At 46.2% G+C, this 27,446-nt stretch overlaps 3 protein-coding genes and 1 pseudogene across 4 annotated transcripts; 3 read left to right on the top strand and 1 right to left on the bottom strand.

The window, feature by feature from the left end:
- Positions 1-804: 804 nt before the first annotated feature.
- Positions 805-1,573, top strand: KRTAP17-1 (keratin associated protein 17-1). The gene has a single exon (XM_084748905.1). It carries the CDS (start codon positions 879-881, stop codon positions 1,200-1,202), a length of 324 nt encoding a protein of 107 aa, XP_084605031.1. The 5' UTR covers positions 805-878; the 3' UTR covers positions 1,203-1,573.
- Positions 1,574-9,784: 8,211 nt separating this feature from the next.
- On the top strand, positions 9,785-11,693 carry KRTAP16-1 (keratin associated protein 16-1). Its single transcript, XM_084748828.1, has one exon. It carries the CDS (start codon positions 9,831-9,833, stop codon positions 11,337-11,339), a length of 1,509 nt encoding a protein of 502 aa, XP_084604954.1. The 5' UTR covers positions 9,785-9,830; the 3' UTR covers positions 11,340-11,693.
- A 3,273-nt stretch (positions 11,694-14,966) lies between these two features.
- Positions 14,967-16,049, bottom strand: LOC311578806 (glyceraldehyde-3-phosphate dehydrogenase-like; annotated as a pseudogene). The gene has a single exon. The product of its transcript is annotated as a glyceraldehyde-3-phosphate dehydrogenase-like (transcript).
- A 2,066-nt stretch (positions 16,050-18,115) lies between these two features.
- On the top strand, positions 18,116-19,563 carry KRTAP29-1 (keratin associated like protein 29-1). The gene has a single exon (XM_084748864.1). It carries the CDS (start codon positions 18,149-18,151, stop codon positions 19,172-19,174), a length of 1,026 nt encoding a protein of 341 aa, XP_084604990.1. The 5' UTR covers positions 18,116-18,148; the 3' UTR covers positions 19,175-19,563.
- The last annotated feature ends 7,883 nt before the right edge of the window (positions 19,564-27,446 follow it).

Genomic DNA, 27,446 nt, shown 5'->3' with positions numbered 1-27,446 from the left:
TCCTTCCTTCCTTTTTCTCTCCCTCCTTCCTTCCCTCCTTCATCTCCATCTTCCATTAAGGAAAGGCCTGGGGCTGCCGGTAGCAGGTGCAGCCCTGCGCTCTTCCCGCCTACACGGGGGAGAAGTGTGAACGTTCAATTCATCGCAGCCTCCAGAGAATGCGGTTCCCCAGCCTTTTGCAGTTTTATGGAGAGTCTACCTGCCTCTCACAAGTCAGTTATTACTCGTGATTGATGCTCACCTGCCAAGCCTAAACAAACGTGCACCACACATCCACATACCTCACACAGATACAAATATTTGCTTTGCTCACATGGCTGGGCAGAGAATGCCGTGGGAGGAGCCCCGGGGACCAGATTCTTTGCAGCAGCCTCTGTGGAGGCAGGAGGCTCGCTCATTCATTCTTACTCTTCTTCCTAGGGTCAGCATCCATGAAAACAGCAGCACCGCCAGTCAGAGGAGTCTGAGGAGTCTCTCTCTCTCTCTCTCTCTCTTTTTTTTTTTTTTTTTTTTTTTTGCCACCAGAGAAGATATGGGAGAGCAGCCAGAGTAGATTCCTTGGCGAGCTTCCCTTCCTCTCTCCAACCTGCCTAATGACAGGTCTTTCCCCAGATGTATTTTTACCCTCTGGACAAATATTAGTTGGGACGAGTGGGGCTTTTTTTTATGAGGTGAGGTACTCACGGCTGGAAAATAAACAGCCAACTAATGAGACGTTCTTATGGAAACCAGGATAAATAATAACAAAGCAAACATCCTGTCCCCCGTGCCAACACCCCTGGGTGAGGGGATATAAAAGCTGCTGTCCAGCTGGCCACTGTCAGACTTAGGGGAAGCTCCGGCCGCATTCCTGACCTGCGACCTGACCGCCTGGGACCATGGGATGCTGCCCGGGAGACTGCGGCAATTGCTGCTCCCAGGAACAAGACTGCTGTGAGGAGTGTTGCTGCCAGCAGGGCTGTTGTGGCTGCTGTGGTTCCTGCTGTGGCTCCTGCTGTGGCTCCTGCTGTGGCTGCGGAGGCTCTGGCTGCGGATCTGGCTGCGGCGGGTCTGGCTGCGGGTCTAGCTGCTGTGGCTGTGGGGGCTGCGGAGGCTGCGGGGGCTGCGGAGGCAGCTGCTGTGGCTCCGGGTGCTGTGGAGGCGGCGGCGGGTGTTGTGGTCCAGTGTGCTGTCAGCCGACACCTGTGTGTGAGACGAAATGAAGACCTTCCCTCCCTGTAACTGAGGCAGTGATGGGGACAGCCTCCTCCTACTCCACTCGGAGGTTTCTTCATCTCCTGACTCCTCGCACACACCTCCAAGACACTGACCTGCCTCTCATGTGGTTTCTGAGAGGAGAGCTTGCCCTGGTGTCTAAGGCACTCTGGACCAAAGAGCTATTTTCTGGCAAGAAATTAAAGCTGAATTTCAATGAGGTGGTCACCAAGTTCTACGTCCCTGGCTTCATTTGCATGAAGTCAAATGCCTTGCAGCTATGAGGCGTTCTCTTGAGCTTTGGACCTGTTGGTCCACCCTAGCTTTCTGCTCCTCTGAAACCTTGTCAACCTTTTAATAAATTCAAGCATGCTGGCTACCCTATCAGTCCTCTTGCCTCTTCCTTCGAACCTGGTAGGGACTGCCAGGAAGATTTGACTTTGACATTCACCAGGGGACTGCACAATGTTTGCTGATATTCTGCAGCAGGGTCCTGGGAGGCTGGTTAAAACGGTAGATTCTGGAGCCCTCCTAGAAACATCATAAGGGATGCCGCAGCGGTGTGGCCTGGGGATCTGTGTTTTTAGCAGGAACACAGGTAATTCTCTACAGGGAGGGTAGAGAATGTAGACAGATTGTAGAAGAAGCCTCTGAGTGCAGTGTGAGATTCACCTTGGGAGGCCTTGACCAATACCTGGGTGTCACCACTACTGTGGTACCCATTAGCTGTAGGACCTGGGATGCCTGAGGACCATGAGCATCGAGGTATGCTGATTCTAGCTGTGTTTGATCATGCCCAGGATGCATGCCTACCTTCTGTACTGTGGTTCTAGGATGGTTCTGCAGGACTTCTGGCTTGGCCATGATTCTTGTGGCAAAGTGAGAGGAGGAGGGAAAAGAATGTTAATGATTTTTTTCTTCAATGCTAGAGGTTGAATTTAGGGCTTCAATTGCTTGCTAGATGAACCGCTACCATTGGACTGCATTCCCAGGCCTCCTCTTACTTTTTAAAAAAAATTTATTTTTATTTTTATTTTTATTGTGAGATAGGGTCTCACTAAGTTGCCCTGGCTGGCCTTAAACTTACAATCCTCTTCCTCCCCTCAGCCTTCTATGTAGTTGGTATTTATAAACTCATCCCAGGTTGGTTGTGAGTGGCAGGAATTTTTGTGGCCAGACTGTGTGAGTGCACAGTTTCTGAGGATCTTTGTGTGGTCCTGACCCTCTTGTTCTGGCCTTGGCTTCCTTCTGGCGCAAGTGGTGGTTTTTTTTTTGTCCTGGACCCAGCTGCAGTCACTCTATCTACGGAGAGGAAGGGCAGAGGCACGTGCACTGAGTGAGCACAGCTTGGAAGTTGAAACTCAAGGGATGGTGGCTTTCACCCTTTGCTAAGAACGGTTTTCAGTGGCACATGGTTAAAATAAAATCTGTCCTTGCAGTGAAAGAACAGTCATTATTTTAACTTTGACAAAGAAAAGAGAGAAATGACAGGGCTTCACTATGTAGTCCTTGCTGGCCTGGAACTCCATATATAGGTCAGGCTGGCCTTGGACTCATCTATCTGCTTCTGTCTCCTTAGTATTGGGATTAAAGGCGTGCACCTCAATTCTTGGCTACATACACACACACACACACACACACACACACACACACACACACAGAGTATATATAAAAAAGGATATATATATACACACACACAAATGATATACATAGTATATATAAAAAAGGATATATATAAATGATATATTATATAAATGATATGTAATATATAAAGGATATATAATATATAAGTGATATATAATATATAGAGGATATATATTATACATATATAAAGGACATATATTATATAAAGGCTATGTATATTATATAAGGATATATATATATTATATATCTAATATCTGACTGTAAACAGAGCAATGATTCTTAAAAGAATGAAAACTATAGGAGCATAGAAAGGAGAAACAGCCAGTTGAATGGTCAGGTTTTCTTATTAACATGTGTCTCAGGAGGCCCCTCATAGCAACATTCTCAAACACAAGAGGAAGGCTGCTTCTGCCATGATACCTTTACTTTTTTTCCTGTTTCATTAAAAACTTTCAAAAGTGCATTCTTTGAGAATCTCTTAAACTTGTGCAGGTCAATATACTTTACATATGATTAAATAACTACCATTTTTAGTGCCCAGTCCGATGAGACTTGACTATTGTACATCCTATGCTTGTGGTATCACCGCTGCATTCGGTTCACGGAAGGTTCCATCACCCACCAAATTCCCTGGTTTCTTCTTTCACTAGTTCACCGTCCCCTCCCTAGCTTTTGGCAACTATCAGCTCTTTATATTATAGGCACTCTGCCATATCCAGAATTTCATTAAGAAAGAACCATACAGTGTGAATTCTTCTCATTTAGTGTAACACATGGCTGCCAATATCAAGTTTGTTTCTCACTCTGTGTGTGTAAGCACATGTGTCATGTTCCTGTGTATGACTGCATATGTGTATGTGGGTATACATGCACATATGGAGGTCCGAGAGAAGCCTTGGGTATGTCCCTTGGGCACTGTTCACCTTTCCCCATTTTGAGTCAGGGTCTCTCAATGCTCTGGAACTCCTCACTGGCTGGCCTGTGAGTTCCAAGGATCTGGCTACCTCCGCACTCTCAGCACTGGGTTGCAAGAGCTTGCTGCCGTGCCTGGGAATCAAACTCAGGTCTTTGTTCTTGTATAACAAGCATTTATACTGAGCCATCTCCCCAAACCCTAGTTTGTTCTTTTTAAAAATTGAATAATATAATATTTAATTGTATATATAGGTAATATTAAAAAATCATTCATTAAAATAAAGGTGCTTATGGTGTTTATAATTTTTGGTCACTGTAAGTAAAACTTTCAGGAGGATTCATGTACCAGTTTTCACATAAACATACCTTTTCATTTATTTTAGATGACACCTAGAATTGTATTTCTGGGAAAGTGGCAATTGAATGTTTAAATATGTAAGAAAATATTAAATTGTTTTGAAAAGTGGTTGTGCCATCTGGTATTCCAATTAGACATGTCTGAGGTTTCCAGTTATTTCTATAGCCAATTGTGCTTTGCTCTGTTCCTATTTCAGACTATTATTTCAGTTACTTTTTTACTCTGGATATAATTGGCCTCTGAGAGAGAGAGAGAGAGAGAGAGAGAGAGAGAGAGAGAGAGAGAGTGAGGCACATTTTAATCACTAGAAAAAACTCGCAGCCACAGAAGGAAAACCCTACTATGGGTGGGACAATGGGACAAACCTGTCGAAAGACCAGTGCCTCTGCATTGAGTCCCCGTGATTCAGAGCAGCTGGTCAATCCATGGCTCATGGCCGTGTTTCCCGGATGCATAAGTAGAGGTAGTGATTTCTTCGAGTTACCAGCAAGGGTTGCCCTTCCCAGCTGTACGAGGATGCTCTCATTTGCCATGCAATAAATAGTAATTGTGCACCACTTATGTGTCAGTCCTGGCGCTGGGTGTCAGGTATGCAGCACCGAGCAGACTTAGTCCTTGCCCTTAGGGCACCTGGATGCTGTGAGTGGTGTGTTAGAGATGAGTCAAGTAGAAATGGCCTCCATAGTGAGAAAAGCTGCCACTTCGCTTAGCAGGGGAGTAATCTTTGAGGAGCGAACACCTGAGGGGATCGTCACCAACTACAGTTCCACCACTGGCTTAGCTGGGAAGGAGAAACAGATGGAGAGGACCTATGACAGGCAGGGAGGCCGATGAGCTCTCTACCTCTCCCTTTACATGGTTGTCAGAAGGTACCTCATCCCCATGGCTCAGAACGGGGTCGGAAGGCTCAGGATGGGTGGGGTGGGGTCCCCTCTAGTCTCAAGCGTGGACACGTCTGCATTCTGCTGCCTTAAAGCATCTCTTCCTGCTCTAGTCCAAAGAGCTGCCAGGCCCAGATTGTCACCAGGAAGATTTTTGGGTAACTCCCCAGCCTTCTTATGGTCTCTCTGCCTTTAAATTTTTTGCCCTCTGTCTCCCACCTCCGTAGGCAGAGACTGCTGAAATCACAAACCCATTTACTTCCTTGATTAATCTCCCAAGTACCATTGCTGAATCTAACCTCTCACTCAAGACCTTCTATAGCTTGGTGCCTAAGTAACTGGCATGGTACCACTACGGTCTCTTCCTGTCTCCTGTGCTCTTCATCCTGACTGTGTCAACTGTATTAGCTGTTAAACCGTTTCCCAAATGTATCCTGCTCTTGTGTCTCTGGTTTCCACAGATAGAGCTTTTTCACCATCCCTTGAAGAGTCTATTGATAATATTATTTATTACATGACAAAGCGTTCCCAACTTCCTAAAACTCCATACGAATATTTCTCCCAGTGCCCTCAAAGTACTTGCATATTCCTTATTCCTTTATTACAATATTCATCACAATATATTACAATTGCTCACAGGTGTGTGAATCTCTCTATTTTTTTTTATTCTTTTGTTTTTTCAAGTCAGGGTTTCTTCGTGTATACCTGGCTGTCCTGGAACTCTGGCTTTGAACTTAGAGATCTATCTGCTCCTGTCTCCCAAATTCTGGGATTAAAGGCATGTATCACCACTGCTCGACTGTAAATCTCTTTTAACTTGTACCACAGTACTGAAATTGCTGGTTGTTCTGTCACGACCCCTCCAGTGAGTCTTTGTGACAAATGATGCTATACGGCCCAAGGCTACCACCCCTGCCCAGGGAGAGCCTCCTGGAATGGGTCTGATATTCCTGCCAGGAGTAACTGATTACAACTTTCTTGTTTTGGAACGATTCTGCCTTTGTTTTTTTAGTTTCTTATCAGAACTTTTCAAACATAACTGTGTTGCTAGGAGACCCCTAACGTGGGACTGCAGCCAAGGGTCATTCAGGCAATATTATCATCAAGTTCCAGTCTACTGGCTAATAAAAACATACCCAAGGATTAATCATAGTTTGTATTATGACTTACAAATAAAGTGTTTAAGAAAGCTCCAGATAGTGACAGAAGCGCGAAGAAAAAGCTGTCTTGGCATAATGAGAGGACATTGGCCTTTGATAAAGAGGGCACATGCACTGATACCAATCTAATGACTTAAGAATGATGGTTCAAGGTTGATGACAACATTATTACTCTGCATTCTGTATTTTGAGTTCTATGAAATGTAATGCAACCACAAAACACTCCCCATTTCTAAAAGTTGTGTATAAAAACCTAACTTGCTTGCCTACAAAGTACACTCGGATTCAAACACTACCCCTGGTTTGTCTCTGTTTGTCACTTGCCTATCTTTGTCCACCGATGATTCTAGAACTCTCGTTCCCAAGGACCTATACCTGACCGAGCCGGTCCGTGGCAGTTGTTCTTTTTATATCCCCCCGCCCCCCGACACACCCCAGGGCTGTCCTAGTCAATGGATAAACCAAAGAAGAAGAGTGAATAAATTACATACATTAATGCATGAAGAGATGGGTGAATAATAGGTCAACGGCTCAACTTTCCAGATGAGGCTAAACTACACTGATGCTGAGAACACAGGCAAATCTGGACTTCCATTGGGCGAGAAGGCCTAGCTTTGGTGTTGGGAAACGTTAGGTTCATCTCTCACCTTATCTCAAATAGTAGCAAAGAGGAGTCGATTCACAATGTCTTAGGGACTAACATAGAAAGTCACTTTTTTTTTCACTTTATGAATCCTGGAAGTAACTTTAATGATTCTATAGATACATAAGGTAAAATAGTTAAATAAGGTCTTCAAAAGCCTCAGAGACCTACAGAATATGGGATTTAAAGGTGTTTTTATTATTCTAAAGATTTTTTGACAACAAGACAAGTTAACTCCTGGCAACACCCAGCCTCTCAAAGAAAATGATCAACCTCAAAGACCCTCCTTATGGAGTTGGCTTCATATGTGGCAAACTAGGCACTGGGCAAAATGTTCTCATTTCTGTCACAGACAGAATTCTGCCTAAAAATAGGCAAGGTTAGATGTAGGTAGAGTTGATGGCCAAACTCTGCCAAGACAGAGTAAGCAAGTCCTCAATAGTTCCTGCCTTGCAAATATTTCTGTCAGAGATATTGGGCTAGAAGGCTGAAGATGATGCTCCAGTGTTATAGAGAGTCCTGGGTAAACTGTTCAGGTGGTAAACTGTCTCTGTCATTTTTTCCTTTTGGAAGCTGCTAACCTGCACTTCCAGTTCACTCAGGTATTTAGTTTTATCCCTTCTCAAGTCTCTGATGGGTTGAAGATCAGATAGTTCAGTCTTACAATTAAGTTTAGTTGGTTAGGGGTTAAGATGTTTTTAGATCAAGATAGATGTTTTAAGTTAATAGATATGAGATATGATAGATATTGATTTTCATTCAGAAATTTAGACCCAACAAGATAGGAAAGATACTTTCTTAAAGTTTGACAAATACAAATCACTATGAATATCACACACACACACACACACACACACACACACACACACACACATATCCTGATTCATGATTCTTCCTGCTGTATATGGTTTATTTATTAATGTGGAATAATATAAATATATATGTTAAAAGTGGTGAAAAATAACAAAAATTAAAAATAAAAGAAGAGAAAATAAAGAAATTTAATATTTTCTTTTCTAGTATGTGGCCTGAGGTGACCCATGAAGATGTTTCTCTACTCTCTTGACCCAGTAAACCCTACGAATACCCATTAAACTGTCTAGCTCATCAAGGGTACACATATCCAAAACAGCACCAAGTGTCTGAAAGATGTCACTTTAAAGAAGCCATGTGTGCCATCCCAGCAGTATAATGATGGAGTCGGGAGCATGCCCAGGCCTAACAGTGGGGCTGGACACAGGGTTGGCAGCCAGAAAAGAGTTCTGAATTTTTGCTGCATACATTTAAAAACGTAGAGAGTAATGCAGAATGTCAGGGCTTAGATGTCAACTCTCCAGTCATTGACACATCCAGTGAGCCAAGCACCTAAGGTTCCTTGACAAATTTACAGAGTGCATGGCCAGATTAACCCACATGTGAGGCTCCCCCTGCCGCGGTGAGATGATCTTCACTGAAGAGGAACAAATTGTTCCAAAGCCAGAAGAGGAGGTTGCACAGAAGAAAAAAAAAGATTGGGGGGGGGACCCTGAAGAAACAAAAACTTAGGACATTGGAACCAATTCAGCACCAAATAAATGAAGATAAAGGTTAAAAAAAAATGACTGTTCTTACTTTTCTTGATTTTGTGTGTCTTTATTCTGTGTGGGTATGCATGGGACATGGCACAGTTGTGGAAGTCAGAGGACAGTTGGCCGGAGTTGGCTCTCTCCTTCCACCAAGTGACTTCCCAGGATCGAGCTCAGGTGGTCAGGGCTGGTGGTAGTCACCTTTCCATACTAAGCCATCTTGCTTTAGCAAGCATCTTCCTTCCCAGTGTCTTCCTTCCAAGAGATCTCAAAAAATCTCTCAAAAATGGGTCTTTCCTATGTGGAAGCTGGGATAGCTGGGCACTTCGGCACCGTCATCCCCTGGTGCCTGCTGCACACTGGGATTGGGCGCAACCACTGGGTCAGCCTCCATGACAAGGACACTCTGCAGGGCCACTGGTCGCTTGAGATGGACCTGGAAGGAGAAACCGGAAGGGAAGCAGAGGAACTGTGTCAGTAGCTTCCGGGGGCAGGTAGAACAAAGACTCCTGGGTAGGGCGGCTAATAGGACAGGGTGGGAGGTGGCATCACCGGTTGGGCCTATTATATATGACATGGATGCTGTCTGTTAAGAAAGTTGAGGTTTGGAGCCAAGGTAAAGGTGCTTGTCACCAAACCAGGTGACCTGAGCTTAACCCCCAGAATCCACATGGTGGATGGAGAGAACTGACTTCTGAACTGACGTCTTACTTCCACGGATGTGCACGGTACATGCATGCACGTACTTGTGCGCACACACACATGTATACACATGGACAATAAATAAATGTGATACTGTTTTTCTTTTCCTAAAAGAAGCTCAGTTTTCTGAAAGCCTATATGGGGAGAGGATGGGAACAACCTACAGCAAGTGACTTATGCTTTCTCATCCTTTACCGCACGCCCCGCAATTCTTCATCTGTAAGTGCGGAGAATAATCTGACCCTCACAGGAGGGCTGTGGATTGTAGCCACTGACAGTTCAGTTTGGATGTCCCTCCCATGTCTGAGTTTCTCACTGTGTGTGTATGTGTCTCCAACCCTCCCGGTGTGCCTTTGTGGTAGACGTCTGTGCCTAAGCCAGGAGTAGAAGTGGAAGGGTCGAAGGCAGCTAAATTATAGACTCCTCTCTTCTTTCCTCCTTCACGATGCTAGGACAGAGAGATCATCAGCCTGGAAGGCGGTGATGCTCATCCCAACACTACCTGTAGCTTCGAGGATTCCATATTTAGCAAGACAGTAAATAAGCATCTTCTTCTTTATGGGCAGACAAACACGTCTAGATGAACAAATGTTTGTATAATAAGATGTTCCTCCAGAAAACAGGGCCCAAGCAACAATGAGGAAAAGATGCATAGGGCCCACCAAACAACACGCACCAGTGAGGGAGTATAAAAGAGAAGGCCTTGGTGAGATGTCACACTCAGGCAACTACCTCCCACTGCTCACCAGAAGCAGAGGCACCTCCACCATGTCTGGCTGCTGTTGTTCTAGGAAATGCCCCTCCCTGCCGGCTTTCTCCCTCTGCTCTACTGAGGTGAGCTGTGGAGGACCCATCTGCCTACCCAGCTCCTGCCGGAGCCAGACGTGGCAGCTGGTGACTTGTAACGACAGCTGTGGCTCATCCGGTTGTGGCTCACAATGCTGTCAGCCTTCATGCTCTGTGAGCAGTTGCTGCCAGCCGGTGTGCTGCGAGGCCACCGTTTGTGAGCCTTCTTGCTCTGTGAACAGCTGCGCTCAACCTGTGTGCTGCGAGGCCACTGTCTGTGAGCCTTCTTGCTCTGTGGGCAGCTGCTGTCAACCTGTGTGCTGTGAGGCCACCGTCTGTGAGCCTTCCTGCTCCGTGAGCACCTGTGTTCAACCTGTGTGCTGTGAGGCCACCATGTGCCAGCCTTCTTGTTCCATAGGCAGCTGCCAGCCTGTGTGTTGTGAGACTACATCCTGCCAACCTGTCCTCTGCTTGCCTACGTCCTGCCAACCTGTCCTCTGCAAACCCAGTTGCTGCCAGCCAATGATCTGTGAGCCCAGCTGTTGCTCAGCTGTCTGCGCTGTGCCTGCTTCCTGCCAACCAATGATCTGTGAGCCTGTGATTTGTGAGCCTGCTTGCTGCCAGCCAGTGTGCTCGACACCTAGCTGTTGTCAATCTGTCTGCTCTGCAGCCAGTAGCTGCCAGCCAGTCTGCTGTGACTCCAGTCCCTGTGAGGCATCTTGCTCAGAGTCCAGTGTTTGTCAGCCAGCTGCTTGTATGGCTCTGGTGTGTGAGCCTGTTTGTCTCCGTCCTGTCTGCTGTGTTCAGAGCCCCTGTGAGGCACCGTGTGTCTCTAGCAGCTGCCAAGACTCCTCAGGTTGTGTTTCCAGTATCTGCCAACCCGTCTGCTCTGAGCCCAGTCCTTGCCTGCCATCAGTGTGTGCGCCCAGCCCATGCCAACCTTCCTGCTACATAGTCAAACGGTGTCGTTCTGTCTGCTGTGAGCCTGCTTCCTGCCCATCCACATCCTGCCAGCCTGTCTGCTGCCGTCCAGGGTCCTCTGCATCTGCCGTCTGCCAACCAGCTTGCCCACCTCGGACTTTCTACATACCCAGTTCCTGCAAGCCGCCTTGTAGTCCAGTTTCCTGCCGCCCCATCTGCCGCCCGATCTGCTCTGGCCCCATCACCTTCAGGCAGCCATATGTGACATCCATCACTTACCGTCCTGCCTGCTACCGCTCCTGCTATTCCATCCTGCGCCGCCCCACCTGCCTGGCTTCTTACTCCTACCGCCCGGTCTGCTCCCGCCAGCCTTGCACTGATTCAGACAACGCTAAGCGTGAATGCAAAAAGTCGACTTCCAGCCAACCCGACTGTGCTGACTCAACACCCTCCAAGCCTGAGGTCTCCGATGAGACTCCCTGCCAGCCCGCCGAGATCAAACCCGCCAGTCCAATCACCCGTGAGGCTGTAGCTCCCCAGTCTGCAGTCAGCAAGCCTGCTGAGCGCTAAGCGAGCCCCAGCTTACCGATTCCTGTAAAGCAACAGCCAAAATCTAGGGAGAAACCAGGAAAGCTCTGTGCACAGCAGCTCATTATAACTTAGCTAGAATCTTGCTCTTTCTGCACTGCCACCCACCACTTGCTTATGCGTCCGAGAACTCATCAGAAGTGGCAGCCTCCTAGTGATCCTGGTGAAGGAGAAGGGAATTTCTTGTCTTCTGTTGCCACTGCACCGAGGACAGCTGCTTTGCCCCATCCCTGGCCTCTTTCCTGCTCAAGATGCTGTCTGTCCTCATGCATTGTGTTCCTTGGGACCTCTTCAGAGAGATGTAGTTAATCGTGCAATAAAAACGGCTAAGTTGAAGCAATATAGTGCGCTTGCTTTTTTTTTTTTTAACATGACAGTCTTGGTAGAGCCATGCTTCATCTTGGAGAAAGGCTCCCCCCACCAGCCCTCCTTCCATCCACCCCTCTTTTCCTTCCTTCTACTCTTCCATCTATTCCATTACTCATTTTCCCCTTCCTCCCTCTCTATCTCCCTTTCCTCACCCTCCCTCCATTTCTGCCCTTTCATGCCTCTTTTTCTTTTCCATCTATCTCTCCTTCCTTTAATTCATTCATACCTGCCTCAATCCATTCCCCCCTCCTTCCATCCATCCCTCCTTCCTTCCACCAGTCCCTTCATCTATCCATCCATCCAACCATTCATCCAACCATTCATCCACTCGTCTATCCATCCATCCATCCATCCATCCATCCATCCATCCATCCATCCCTCCGTCCGTCCATCCGTCTGTCCGTCCTGTCTTTCCCCTTCCCTCTCAGAACATCTATTGTTCACTAGGTTCTTTTGATTCTTCATTCTCAGCTTTCTTCTCTCATTCTTCCTCCCTTACTTCCACCCTTTCTTCTTTACTTCCCTTCTATTCTTCCTGTCCTCTTCCTTCTTTACTTTCCCCTCCTTTTCTCTTTCCTTTCAAAATGTTTATTGTTTCCTCCCTTCCATCTGGACTTTCTTTTTTTTCCGTTCCCCACCCTTTCTTCCCTCCCTCTCTCCATCCCTCCCTCCCTCATTCTCTTTTCCCTGCTCTCCCTCCTTCCTTCTTGTTCTCATTTCTTTCTACTCCTCCTCCTTTGCTCCCTCCTTCCCTCCCTCCTTCCATACCCACCCATCCTTCTAATCATCCATCTTGCTAGAGAACCAGTGGTCCTTAGAGAAGAGCTGCTAGGTAAGTGGCATGGATAGTGTTATGTTCTAGGAACGAAATGACAGGAGTCACAGTCCCCAGCCTTGGAGGGACTCACTCTATGGTGTGGTGACACATATCAGTGAGACAGTTATTATATTCCTTTACGCAAAGCAGAGGGCTCATATCCTTTGACACACGTAGGAATTAACCCGGTACTGAGGAGGAGCTCTCTAGGAAAGAAAGGTGCGTACAAATGGACAGGCTGGGAGCAAGCTGTTCACTAGGCAATGCTTGGGCAGAGGTGTCCTTAGAAGGAAGGGGAGCCCTGAGAGTGGGGAGTAGGCAGTGATCGTCCCACAGAGGGCCTTGTGTGCTAGTCAGATGCTTGGCTCAGTGAAGACTTTATGTAAAATCATCAAGGGGCTAGCTCTAAGAAGGCCAAGGGCGTGAAGGAAAATGGAGTTTGGAAAGTCTCTCTGGCCTTGGCATGGAGACCCCAATGGGAAGACATGGTTCTGGATAAGGGAAATTGAAAGAAACAAATGTCTCTGGGGGGGGGGTCAAAAAGAAATGAAAACAACACGTAGGAGTCTTTCTCGTAGGAAGGAGGGCTGGGCAATGGGGTTTCTTGTAGGAGAGCTTTATGTTCTGACCCCCGCAGACACTTGCTATCTAAATGTCACTTTCCTAAATCAGAAGCACATCATATCTTCAAAGCAGTCAAGTCTTTACATCACATACAGAATGGAAGGTGGTCTCTTGTCCCTCAGGTCTTAACATGAACAATCGCAAGCACAGGAGAGAAGAGACCAGGGCTTCTTATCTTTGTCATTGTTGACATTTGGATGGGGTAGTGATTTGCTGAGGAGCCTTGGGGATCATTAAGCAAAATTCCTGGTCCCTACCAGCCAGGCTTTGCCAGACATCCCGTAGGGAGCTGTGAAACCAGCCATTGGAGATTAGACAGTGGCAGAGGGAGAAAGTCAATAGCGAAACTTATCGGCACATGTGTGTTGGAGTTACTGTCATACCGCACCATTAGCACTTAACCTATCTCCTTCCAAAGTAAGAAGAGGAGTCAGTCAGGGGTTCCATTCTCCATGCTAGGCATGATTTCTCCCTGCCCTGTTCCTCCTCTTTGTGTAAGATGAAGCACCTGAAGGTCAAACAAGCCAAGTGACAGTGAAGAGACAACTAAAATGTGGTTTAATCAGCACAGTGAAGTACTATGCTTAAGTGAAAATAAATGGGAGATAGCTATAGGGCACAACACTGGTGATTCCCAATAATGACGTTGATATAAATAATCCCTAGAAGATCACATATGTAGCTAAAGTATAAAGACAACCCATACATATATGTGTGTAGATGTACATGCACATATAAATAAACACACAAAGATATATATCTCATATGAACATTATATATATATAGTCAGAGTACACACACACACACACACACACACACACACACACACACACACACACAGGATGGTTGCAGCTAATAAGCAACAAATTATTTAAACACAAAATTGGGTCCAAAGTACATTTCAAAAAATGATTATTGAGCACTGTGTGAGATGGAGGGGGAAGGCAGGGAACGTATGCAGTGTATATGCACATGTGCGTGCAAGTGTGAGTTTGTTCTGAAGCTGGGCGGGGTGGGGCGGGGCGGGGCGGGGCGGGGGTGGGGTCCTTATTTGTCCCACTCCATCAGTCTCTGACTTATTTCCTTGACACATGAGCTCCCACTGAAGCTAGGGCTGGCAGCCACCAAATGCTAGTGATCCTTCTGTCTCGAGCTCTAACAATAGTGAGGTCGTGAGCAGTGGTGAGCACCCGTGACCATGGCTGGCTTTTTATGTGGCATCTGCACTCTGGTCCTTAAGGTTATGTGGAAGCACTCTCACCTGCTGAGTCCTCTTTCCAGCCCCATCATCGTGCTTCTTGATGTAGTCGTGAAATGCCTTTGAATGACACTGTAGGTGTCTTCAGTGCCGTCAGCCACATTAAGTTGCATGAAAATAGAATTTTCTCTCTATTGGGGTATTTTTTTTTTAAAAAGAAAACAAAAGCAGAATCACTTGGAGAAAAATAGATAAAAAAAAAAATGAAGCTTTCTGTCAATGTGACTGGTGTGTCTCGGCACAGAATTTCATTTTTTTTTCAAATTGAAATTGATGTTATATTTCAAATATTTGAATGTTTCTTAGTTTGGTTGACTCATTTGGTGAGACTAAATATATTTCTCTCGGGAGATGAAGATCTTTGAGGTAAACATATTCCAGAGTAAAACATATTCTTCAGATTCCCAGATATCAGAATTATAGGGGTGTGTGATGTCTGCAGTTTTTTTGTAGGTGCAGTGAACTTTATTGATGGTATTCAAGTGAATGGTGCTCCCTGGGCCCCTCCTGTTTTTCTGGGGTCTAGGATGGAAAGTGTGAGGGGAGATGCTAAGTGTCAGGGGCTGAGTTGGAACAGGGACTCCTCAGCAGCTGAGGGCCTCTCTCTTGCTCTCATGTCCTTGCTGGGGTGGGAGGTGGGGTCCAGGGCTTCTAACTCCTTGGAGGCTATGTAGGCCGTGAGGTCCACCACCCTGTTGCTGTAGCTGTATTCATTGCCATACCAGGAAATGAACTTTACAAAGTTGTCATTGAGCGCAATGCCAGCCCCAGCATCAAAGGTGGAAGAGTGGGAGTCGCTGTTGAAGTCGCAGGAGACAACCTGGTCCTCAGTGTAGCCTAGGATGCCCTTTAGTGGGCCCTCACATGCCTGCTTTACCAACTTTTTGATGTCATCATACTTGGCATTTTTCTCCAGTTGGCATGTCAGATCCACGATGGACAGGTTGAGGGTAGAAACACAGAAGGCCATGCCAGTGAGCTTCCTATTCAGCTCTTGCTCACAGCCTTGGCAGCATCAGTGGATGCAGGGTTGATGTTCTGGGTAGCCCTACTGCCATCACACCACAGTTTTCCAGAGGGCCCATCTACAGTCTTCCAGGTAGCAGTGATGACACGGACTGTGGTCATGAGCCCTTCTGCTATGCCAAAGTTGTCATGGATGACCTTGGCCAGGGGGGCTAAGCAGTTGGTGGTGCAGGAAGTATTACTGGCAATTTTGAGTGATTTGTCATACTTCTTGTGGTTCACACCGTTCACAAACATGGGGGCATCGGCAGAAGGGGCAGAAATGATGACTCTCTTGACCCCACCCTTCAAGTGGGCCCCGGCCTTCTCCATGATGGTGAAGACACCAGTAGACTCCACAACATACTCGGCACCAGCATCACTCCATTTGATGTTAGCGGGATCTCGCTCCTGGAAGATGGTGATGGCCTTCCCATTGATGACAAGCTTCCTGTTCTCAGCCTTGACTGTGCCGTGGGTAGACTCATACTGGAACATGTAGACCATGTAGCAGAGGTCAATGAAGGGGTCATTGATGGTAACAATCTCCACTTTGCCAGATAAGAAGCAAGCCCTGGTAACCAATATGGCCAAATCTGTTTATTCTGACCTTGACCATCATGTCAAGGGACAAGACTGGCACTGCACGAGAAGATGCAGCTGTCTCTGTAATGGGGAGGAACCGATGTCTGCAATTTTAAAAATGAAAAAAAAAAAAAGAGCATCATGAGAAGGGTGTTGCTAGAAGCCATCCACTCCATGACAGAACAGACCGTGGTAGAGACAGGCTCTTTAATTACAAGGATGAGTATATTCTAGACATGGCACTCATCAGGAGTTTCTCTTCTTTTAAAACAGAGGGTGAAGAGGGTGGGTCAATAAGACAAGATTGCATCATCAGTGGATCCCAAGAGTGATTAACCCTAACCCTAACCCTCCCTCTAGAATCTTCACATTGGCCTTTTGAAACTTAACTTTCAAACTGTTGCCAACAAGTAACAGCTGTAATGGCTTCTTCCATTTTCTGTGCACTTTTCCTCCCTTGCTTCTCCATTACCAAGCCCGGTCCAGAATCTCCAGATTTTTCAGCTGCCTCTGAGGCAGCTGAGTTAACCTAGGAAACATCAAGGCAGCTTATGATGCCTCGGTGCTTTGAGGATGTGGGTAACGAGCGAACCTGTTCCACGGAATGAGCTGCAGATCCAGAAGTCAAGACTAGCCCTGCCTGCCATCCCACAGCATCGTCTTTCCATTTCATGGCACGCCTCCAGCAGGAACCAGGCCAGGACGTGCTCCTGCGTGGGCTGCTGGGACCAGTCGGTGGCACAGCACTCAGTTCATCCCAGAGGGAAAAAAGGGACAGATCCAGAGAGAATGTCACAAATTCCTCTGGGAAGAGAATGCTTGAACTTCTAGAAGCTTTGCAGAGATGATCTGTTTTTTTTTCTGAGTGTTGAAGTTTCGTATTTGTCGAATTCACAAGCTGTTGATCTTTATTTTTTTTTTTAAAATGAGTTTAGTACTCCTTCGTGAAATATTTGAAGGATTGTTTTTACTTCCCCAGACATTTTTTTTTGAGAGGTTTCTCATACCCTGGTGCAGGCTGAGCTGGAACTCACTCTGAAAAGCCACGCTGGGCTTGAACTTAGAGCAACCTTTCTGCCTCAGCGTCCCAAGAATCAGCATTATAGGGGTGAGCCACCACGCTCGACTAAATGTTTATATTTTACATTTCCAAATGAAAAGATCATCCCCGGGAATATTAACTAAATAGAAGTAGACATTCAACTTGCTTGATGAGCCAACATCACAGTGGAGAGATGACCCCCATCGCAGGGCCTGGGTATAGTGCTCATGGGCCAGCCTTGCTGTGTGAAAGTCATCCCCACTCAGGGCCCAATTCCTCTTTTCTGCACTTCCACAGGAGATCCAATTGAGCGGAGATTTTTGGGACTGATCACTCTGGATTTGAATTTTGCTTATCATGATTTAAACTTTCAGTTTGCCTTGTCACTTTTAAAATAGGGATGCCAACTATACTTACTAGCTAAGGTCATTTTAAGGACAAATGAAAGATGCCACCAACGGCTTGATCATACACGGTAAAGGGCAATAAATGGAAGCCATTCTAGCCGTCAACTGTTGGCAGCAATTTGAAAGTTAAGTTTCAAAAAAGCCATTGCAAGGATTCTGGAGATGGGTGGGAGGGGGAGTGTCACACTTCAGCATCCTTGGGATGCACTAACTGCCTTTGTGCTCTGCATCTTTGCTACCACATTTTCTCTTCCAACATTGCCAGTGCGCCGCCTGACCTGATGGCACAGAACTACATCCTGGAGGAAGACTGGCATTAGCTTGGAAAGGGGCCTCCTGATGAGAGGGTAGTGAGCAAAAGCCTGCTTTGGTGAGGCGGAGGAACAACCCGTAAAAAGAGACAGCTCATCCCAGAGCGGCATCTGTGCATCTAAATTCGGCAAAGAAAACTCCCAGCTCAACAGACGTGTGTTTTTCTGTTTTTGAGAGTGGGGACGTCTTCCTGGGCTCCTGAAGCCCTACTCTGATGTTTATATTGCAAATGAATAAGAACAATAACAAGGAAAGATGCTGTGGGTGAGGACCAACACCCCACGGAAGGACTATAAAATCCCCTTGGCATCAGATGCCTTTTTCAAACTCAGACGGAGCTTGCAGCCTCCCAGCCTGGCTAGTAGGACCGCCATGGCAGACAGCTGTTGTCCAGCAAACCCTGCAGCTGTTCCAGCTGTGCCCACCATCTCTGCATGCTCCAACTGTCACAGCATTAGAAACGCTATCCGTTTGCCCAGCTCCTGCCAGAGTAGGACATGGCAACTGATTACACATCAAGAAAACTGCAAACGATCCAACAGTGCCCCAGTTAGCGCTGGCCCTGTCTCTTGTCCATCATCCTGCTTCCCAGAAACTTCTTGTGTGGGTTTTGTTTGCCAACCCATAGGTTCCCGCACAGCCTGCCGTGCAACTGACACTGGCGGGACTCCTCACCCAGCTGCCTCACACCAGCCCTCCAATTTGGAGTCTTCTGGTTGTCGCACGATATGCTGTGATAACAGCCCCTGCCACCAGAGCTCCAGCCAGGGACCTGCCTGCACCTCAGGGTCATGCCAGGCAGCATGTGACCCCTCAGTCTACTGTGATGATGGATCCTGCCAGCCGTCCTGCTCTGAAGCAACTTCCTGCGTTGAGACTCCATGCCTACCAGCCAGCTGTGAGGCTAGCTCATGCCAACCAACCTGCTGCCAAGGAGGGTCACAACCCGTCCGAGGTGAAGGTCAGCTCTGCAAGCCAGTTTACTACCAACCCATCTGCTACGTTCTCGAGTCCTGCCAGTCAGTTCCCTGCATGGCTGCCTCGTGCCAGCCGTTAACTTGTATGTGTTCTTGCAGTCAATCCTGCTGTGTGCCCTCCCCGTGCCAGCCACTTTACTGCCAACCGGCACCTCCAGTCTCCTTCATCTGCCAGCCAGTGGCTACCTGCCAGTCCCCCTGCTTCGTGAAGAGCAGCAGTAAACCAGCTTCCTGTGTTAGGATTTCTGGCCAATCGGCTTGTGGTGGACCCAGATCCATTCAGAGTGGCTGCCGTTCACCTTCCTGCCAGCCCCCTTGCTGTGTGACTGGTTTAGGCAAACCTTCCAGCAGTGGTCCCAGCTGCTGTCCACCAACGTCTCCAAACACATGCCAAGTGGGTAGCTGCGCGCCCGCTTCCTGACAACCTCGCTGTGAGTCCAGCCTTTCTAAGGGCCAAGGCTTCATGATAGAACACTTTTCACAGCTCTCCTGAGGATATGCTATATAGTCGGCAACCCTGGAGCCATCTTGTGGGCTCCTGCCTCCAGCCCTGCACAGATGTTGCCTGCTCTCTGTTTCCTGGAGTTCAGACCCAGCCTATCTCCAAGTGCTGAGGACAAGAAGCTGTCAGCTCTGAGGTGACAGGTTAGCAGGCACGGTCCGCTCTCAGCATGCATTTCCCGACGTCAGTTCATTTCATGCCAGCAAAGTCTTCCCTCCGATCCTCTTTTCTTTTGAGTTTGCCTGGTCTTTCTGGAGACACTTGTGCTGCCAACTGCTAATAAAAATGTGAGTGTTTAAGCATCACGAGTAAGGTTTACAGACTGCTGTTACGCCTTTCTGCGCTGTCCTTCTACCTGGATTTCATTTAGGTGACATTTGCGTGCACTAACCTGGAGCGCTCTGGTCATTGGGTCTGTACTGATCTACATGGGTAGCAGGTGTCTGGAGCTTTCGGTGCCCAAGCTAGGAGGAAAGACAAGCAATTCACCTCAGCTTCCCCATAAAGAGTGGATTTGAAAAATCCAAGACAGAGATAGTTCAGGGACGCTATAAATGTACAGAAACCCATGGACTGAGTGTAGGGCAGCATGCCCTTAGTCCAGCACCCTGGAGGCTGACAGGGTCATGAGCTCCAGGCTGCCCAGGGTACATAAGGACATCCTGTGGTTAAAAATAACCGAATAGAACTGGGCGCAATGGAGCACGCCTGTTAATCCCAGCACTCAGGGAGGCAGAGGCAGGCGGATCTCTGTGAGTTCGAGGGCAGGCTGGTCTCCAAAGTGAGTCTAGGACAGCCAAGGCTACACAGAGAAACCTGGCCTTGAAAAAGCAAACAGACAAACAAACAACAATGCTCCCACCAACAAAAAAACCGAGAATAGGTTAGGGGTGCAGCCGAGTTGCTAACATGCTTGCCTGACATGCATGAAGCCCAGGGTTAGAGCTTAGAGCTCCTCATAAACTAGACGTGGTGGTGCTTAGCTGCACATCTCCAGTCCTAGTGCCTGGGAGAGAAAACAGTAGCTGGAGGTCATCTTCAGATACACAGTGAATTGCAGGCCACCTTGACCTACAGAGACCTCCCCCCCATCAAACCAAACCAAACCAAACCAAACCAAACCAAATCAAACCAAACCGGATCAAATCTAACCACATATAAATATGTAAATAAATACATCTGAGATATTGATCATGGAAGACATCTTAGGGATAATTCACTTAATATTAGTGTCGCCCTCTCCTACCAGTCAGGGTTTCTCTGTGTAGCCCTGGCTGACCTGGAACTGGTTCTGTAGACTAGGCTGGCCTCCTAAGAGTTCAGCCTGTCTCTGTTTCCCGAATAATGAGATTAAAGGCATGTGTCACTACTGCCCAGCTATGTTTTTTTTAAAAACAGTAAATTTATTTAATGGCCAATTAAAAATAAAAACATTAAATATGTTTCTTCATTGAGGCAAGATTCCTACCAGTACAAATAGACTAAACAGAGACCTGTGAAGAATGACATACTAAGTATGCAGACAGGGTTTGGTTACACCCTGCTTATTAATATAATAGTTTAAGTCTAGACATAGCTAGAATTAGAATTAGCTATTAGACTAGCAATGGGGCTACTAGATATGACTGTCTTATTTTTGTATTGTTTCAGTTATGGGTTTCTCAACTTATTGCTGGTACTCTGCCAGCACACTAAATGTAGTCTCCAAACACATTGGGTATGAAAGGTGGGTTGGAAAGATCTGTGATTTTCCTTTTAAAATCATGCTAAGCACCCATTCAGATAACGTAGCATTTATTTGCTCCTTGTAGGTTTGCTAGAACTTGTCCATAACACATTTGAACCAACTTTTATAAACAGCATTCTGCCCAGCCTGAACATGCTCATAACTAAATCCTCATGTACACTTATGCCTGGAATAGAGAAACAATTTTCAAAACACAAGAAAAAATGCCAACGCCTATCGTTTCTTCTTTTCCCTCCCTTCTTCCCTTCCTTCCTTCCTTCCTTCCTTGAGTCAGGTTTCTATTTTAGCCCTGGCTGTCCTGAACTCGCTCTGTAGACCAGGCTGGCCTCGAACTCACAGAGATCCGCCTGCCTCTGCTTCCTGAATAGCTTCCTTTTCTTTTTTAAATGTCTGCTTTGGATCTTTAAGGAAATGTACTTGAAATAAAACACTGTCCACGGTCGCCTTTATATTCTCTCACGATAGCTCATTTTTGTACTCAGATATAACCTCTTCCGTGATTTCATTGTGTATGTTCCTGCCACTGTTTTTTTTTTTTAAATCCAAATCTGGAGATGGTCTGTACTACTCACGAAGTGTTTAAATACAATCTAGGGGAGGAGTCGAAAACTACAAGATTTATATATGCAAACTATACAATTTGTAAAGTTGTATCATTTTATTTGCTTTTGTCTCAAACTGCTTTAAAGAGCTACGAATTTGAGGGCAGGGGCGTTGTCCCAGTTGGTAAAAATGCTTGTTGTGAGAGCATGCAAGGCTGAGCTTGAACCTCAGGACTCATGTAAAGGAGCAGGTAAGCATGCTAATGGGCACTTGAAATCCTAGTGTTGGGGAGGCAGATGCAGGGGAATCTGTGGAGATGGGCTGGCTGGTGAGCCGTAGGCCCCAGTAAGAGACCTCGGTTCAAAAAACACAGCGAATGGCTCCTAAGAAATGATTCTTGAAGTTGACCTCTGATCTTTATAAGCACACCCATGTGCACATGCACTTGTACACACACAGACACACAGACACCCACACACAGACACCCACACACAGACACACACACAGACACACTTTAATGCATGGATCTGTTTAATTGTATTATTGATCTAGGCTGCAAAAGAAATTACCTCAAAATGCAGTGGTTCATAACAACAAACACATAGTATTATCTTGGTACTTCTGTGGGCCAGAAATACAGGTGTGGCTTAGCCAGGTACCTCTAACTTATGATCGGAGTCAGGTAAGGGTAAGGGCCTACAGTGTGAGTCCATTTCTGGCCCCCAGCACCTCCCGATGCTCTGTAATCCAACTGGGCAGCCCCATGGCTCTGTGGCAGGCTGTCTGCATAACCTCCCCTCTGACACGTTTCCTTCCCGGGATCCCAGCTTGAATTTGGGCTTAAATTCTCATTAATACTGGATGAAGTAAGACCCTATTAACAACGAAACAGGTCTGGGCAAATTGACACTGGATTCAATCCATGTCTCCACATTGTTTTCCTAAGGCTTTAGGAGAGGTCTTTCAACTGTCCCGAAGAAAGCAGAATCATTTCCACCCGAGTTTCACTTATCAGCATAATCTAACAAAAACAAAACATTGAATGGTTTGAAATGACTTGGTCTAATTGGTGGCGTGTTTTGTCTTTTCCTAAGCATTCACAAAGGGTCTTTTGAACAAACCATTCTAGGATTTTCTTTTTCTTTTTCTTTTTCTTTTTCTTTTTCTTTTTTCCTCCCCTCCCCCTCCCCTCCCCTCCCCTCCCCTCCCCTCCCCCTCCCCTCCCCTCCCCTCCCTTCCTTCCCCTCTACTCCCCTCTTCTTTCTTTCTTTCTTTCTTTCTTTCTCAAAAGAAGATCAAGCTTAGAGGTACAGCCTACCGGACCTTGAAGACCCTGGCATGGTGTTTATCTGTCTCAATAGACCGAGTGTCTCTTGTTTTCTAAGATTTCTCAAAGACTAGCGTGTGGCACTTGCAGCCTCTAACTGCTCCGGACACAGCTGCAGAGTGTGCAGTGACATGGACTCAGAAGTTCTCAGTGTGCGTGGCCTTGTCTTTAGGACACAGTCTCTCCCCGTCATCTGAAAAGACAGAGAGCATGGAGGTATGCCTCCAGCACAGCACAGCCGTCCCCTGTGCTCCGCTCTTTCAGTAGCCCTCAGTCCAATCTCAATTCCCAGGGTCCCACTGAGCCAAGGACGCAAGACTCCTTTTATAAGTCTATATCCACCTAGGTGTTGATGCGTTTAGAGTTTGTGGGTCATGATTAGATGATGCTACAAATGCATCCTGAAGAAAGAAACAAAGGAGCAACAAATCATAGTGCCATCCAGGGCCGCTTCCTGCACACCAACTGGTCATTTTGGTTTTTTTTGGATTTTTTTTGGAAATTCTAGTTGTCATATTAAAATCAAGAGGAATTAAAATGTGCTACCATTTTCTCTCTCTCTGTGTGTGGTGTGTCTGTGTCTCTCTGTCTTTCCCGTTTTCCTATTTCAGTTCAGAAGAAAACATTTCAATTTCCAATTTTTCATCTCTTATAAAGGTAATCTTTTTTTAGATGTAGGCATGTTTTCAGTCTGTGTGACATACATATAAACAGACACACATGTGCTTTTCAGATAAGGTCTCATGGTGTAGCCCAGGCTAGCCTGGAACTCACTTTGTAGCTCAGGGTGCTTCACAATGTGAGATTCTTCCACCTCTGCTTCCCAAATGCTGGGATTACAGGTATGTGCCACCATCCCTGGCCACACTTTATTATTTTTTTTAACATGCAGGTAACATTGTGTAGGTTCCTTAGACCAGTTTTCACTAATGGACATTAATTGATATCTTATATCTTCATTTACTTACTTATTTGTGTGTGGGAATATTGTTTCATAGAGGATTTGCTTTGGGTCTTAATGGAAGATGGAGGAAAAGGTAGCTACTTAAGGGGAGCAACCCAGAGAATAAAGATGGAGGAGGCAGTTTTTTTTTTCAGGAGAGTTGTAGAGAGAGAGAGAGGTTGAATGAGGGAACAAGCTAGACACAGGTGACGACAGAACGAGCCAGAGAGTGAGAAGCAGCCAGAAGATTAGGAAAGATTGCTGGAGTTAGTATGAGGGCAAGCAGAGCAATTTAGAGGCTGAGAGAAAGCCAGAATGAATAACTCAGCTGTTAGAGGAGCCACAACAGCTGAGTTGAACCAGCCAGCCGTGATCTCAGCAAGAACAAGGAAGGGCGAGCTTATTGAGCAGTAAGTCTCAGAGGCTGAAAACATTCTAGGCCAAGGCTAGATTGCAGGGAGGCTAGAAGCTTCCAGGACCAGGCCTAGGTTAGCTGATGGAGGCAGCAAGCCTCCCAGGCAACAATTGAAACAGGCGAATTAAAGTTCCTTTTCCAACACTCATTTAACTTATGGCGTAATCTCCAATATGTTATAGGGAAGGGAAGCTATATGATTGTGTGTGTGTGTGTGTGTGTGTGTGTGTGTGTGTGTGTGTGTGTGTGTGTTATAAGAAGCTGGTAATATTAGATTATAAACTGATGGATGATGCACACACACATAGATACACTCATGCATACATATGCACACATGTACACAATATATTCTCTCTCTCTCTCTGTCTCTCTCTCTCTTACACACACACAGAGGAAACACTGTGATGACAATTCCACATTATCATTGTATTGATGGTTTTACTTCACAGAGAATTCCCATTTTTAAAGACCTTAGAAGGTAGGATAGGAGAAAGGCTAGTAAACCTTAAACATACAAATGGGAAATCTAAAGGAAGGAATGGACGAAGCAGGGGTGGGGGGGGGGGAGCTCAAGAGTTCAGACAAGAGGAAATGTCTTCCAGGCCCAACAGACTGCCCAGGGATGCGTGCTGGTGGGGTGGGGAGGGGGGATGGGCTAGTCTTGGGACTGTGAATTCCCATGTCTCACTGGGGGGAGACACCGTACAATGAGCGTATCAAATGCCCCCCTCCCACCCATCCCCCCACATTCTGTTCTTTTGACTTCCTGTGTTGATTCCTCGGTCATGTGCTGGGTGAGAAGTTCCTGTAATCTAATGCTACCACAAGTTAATAAACAGATACCCTGGCTTTATGGGCTTCCTTGGCTTGTGTCTGCTCCAAGTGGCGGCTTCATCCTTGGTGTATAAATAAAAAAACATGTTTATGAGTTTGCCAGGCTAAAGGCCAGACCCTTCTAAGCTTATCAAGAACTGTGAATTCCGCTCCACATATCCTTTGAAGGAGGAATTCTTTAAAGGGGACACTACAGATCAGGGCCATGTCTAGGTTCTCCTTAAAGCACTGTTTGATTGCTGTGGACTTCAGAGGGAGGTCTGGCTAGCAATGAATCAATGTAGTAATGATAGGCCAAGGCAGAATGCTTAGAAGCTTGAGGCATCCCAGGCATGGAAAGAATCCTCATCAACCTTCCCGACAAGCAGTTGGCAGATCCGGTGTTTGACCGCCTTCCTGGCTGAAAAGTCATGCGTGCCGATGGTCTTATGGGTGTGTCCCTGGCAAGGTCTTTTACAGAGCCTCTCCCCTTCTTAGTTTATTCCCACTCTGGGTCCCCCAAATGTTCCTCCATTAGGAGCAGAAGCGACTGGTGATTTAGATTGTCCTTCTGAGCGCTTCTCTGTCTTTATTATCTCTATCTTCTACCTGGGGCTCTTTGCTAGGAAGTCAGATTTTTCTCTAAACACTGTTGCTGTCTTCTCTTGGCATAGGATACAGTTTCTGTCAAGCAAATACTTCTCTGCCTTGCTAATACAAAATTATAGAGGTCCTGTGGTAGCAGGTTTTTCATCAGTAGTGTTGCTTAGAAGGACCTTTCAGTATTAAAATAAAGCCCAGGGTGGTTTTCCTGGATGCCTAAGAGCTTTGCACTATATTTTAGGAAAGGTCTAGATTATTTTCATCCCTCTCCTAGCATGTGTGCCCATTTATTTATTTGGGGATTTTTTTTTGAGACAGAGTCTCAGCCTGTAGATCCAGGTATCCTAGGAACTTGCTGTGTAGACCAGGCTAGCCTCGAGTTTACAGTGGTCCTTCTCCCTCTGTATCCTGAGTGCTGGAATTCCAGGCGTGCGCCATCATGCCTGGTTATGTTCCAGCTCTGTGATATGCATCTTTAGCATACCATTAGGGTTTTTTTGTTTCTTGCCCAGAAGATTTACAATATGCCCATACCAAGAGAGCTCATGTATGCATCTTCTTTTCCTAGGTTCACCTGCATGTTTTCCTCTGTGGAAGGAGGCAAGTAAGGCTGGGTCGTGGACATTGAAACCAGAGACATGAAGAGTCTCATTATTCTATTTCCTCTTTTGAGAAACTGTGTAGTCCACACAGCTTCCATTGATTTTTACATGTACTTGTTTTGGAAACTTTTTTTTTTTACCTGAACTCATCAACCCTGTTATCCCATCTTCCTATTGATTCATGTGTTCAGTGTGGACCAGTATTTCTTTCTTTCTTTTCCCCCTAGTTTGGTTGTCAAGATATAATCTTGCTAGATGCTACTGTCTTGGATGTGAATAGCTTAAATGTGACCTGTCCCCCAAAAGGGTTCGTGTGTTGGAACACTCAGTCCCCAGTGGGTGGCGCTGTTTGAGAAGGCTCTGCAATCCTTAGCAGGTGGCTCCTCACTGGATGAAGTGCTGGGGGTAGGGGGCGGGCCTTGAGGCATTATAGCCTGATCCTGCTTCCTGTTCTCTCTCTCCTTACTGAGTATAGATCCACTGTGACCAACCAGCCTCCTGCTCCTGTCACCATGACTTTCCTGCCTCCATGTCTTCTTTGCCATGACTGGCCGTTTTCTTCTGGAATTGTGAACCAGAATAAACCCCCTTTCTTTTAAGTTGTCTTTGTTGAGGTATTTTTATCACAGGAACAGAAAGAGTAACTAAGACACCATGTAATTGTGATCTAAGTTTGTGATTCTCCTGGCGTGCACATGTCTTTTCTTGTTAGTATTCTTCAAGACAATGACAGTGGATGTCTTTAGCCATGGTATCTGTCTGGCACAGTACTTATATAGCAAGTGCTCTATAAATCTTGTTGAAATAAAGGTCCATTGTATCATTCAGACAGAAATCCCTTTCATTCTCCAGATTGAACTTTCAGATAGGAAAAGGAGGTCAAACCGTGTGGATGAATCAGTAACTTGTAGCGATTGGTAATTTCACAGTTTAAATAGATTCATCAACTCGTGTTTCTTCTATGGATGTGGGGGAGTGAGCTGGGTAGGGCTCCCAGTGAGCATAGTGCCAACGGCTTGGCCTAGCTGTGGAACCTTGCACAAGCTACTTCATCTTGCTTTGTCTCTGTTTCCACATGTGAAAACGGACATAACCAAATGATGCTGGATCATGAGTTCCATAGGAGGAGAAAATATCTAGGCTCATTCCTATAGATGTTCTGTTGAAGGTTATTTTTATAAAACAGTGTTTGTTTCTC

This window comes from Acomys minous (genome assembly GCF_964271855.1).
Source record: "Acomys minous genome assembly, chromosome: 12".
In the NCBI taxonomy this organism is placed as follows: domain Eukaryota; kingdom Metazoa; phylum Chordata; class Mammalia; order Rodentia; family Muridae; genus Acomys; species Acomys minous.
Note: the sequence above shows the minus strand (reverse complement) of the source record. Positions and strands in the feature narration are given on the sequence as shown.

Excerpts from the sequence above, each read along its gene's own strand:
- KRTAP16-1 (XM_084748828.1), top strand. The coding sequence starts at position 9,831 with ATGTCTGGCTGCTGTTGTTCTAGGAAATGCCCCTCCCTGCCGGCTTTC.
- KRTAP17-1 (XM_084748905.1), top strand. The coding sequence starts at position 879 with ATGGGATGCTGCCCGGGAGACTGCGGCAATTGCTGCTCCCAGGAACAA.
- KRTAP29-1 (XM_084748864.1), top strand. The coding sequence starts at position 18,149 with ATGGCAGACAGCTGTTGTCCAGCAAACCCTGCAGCTGTTCCAGCTGTG.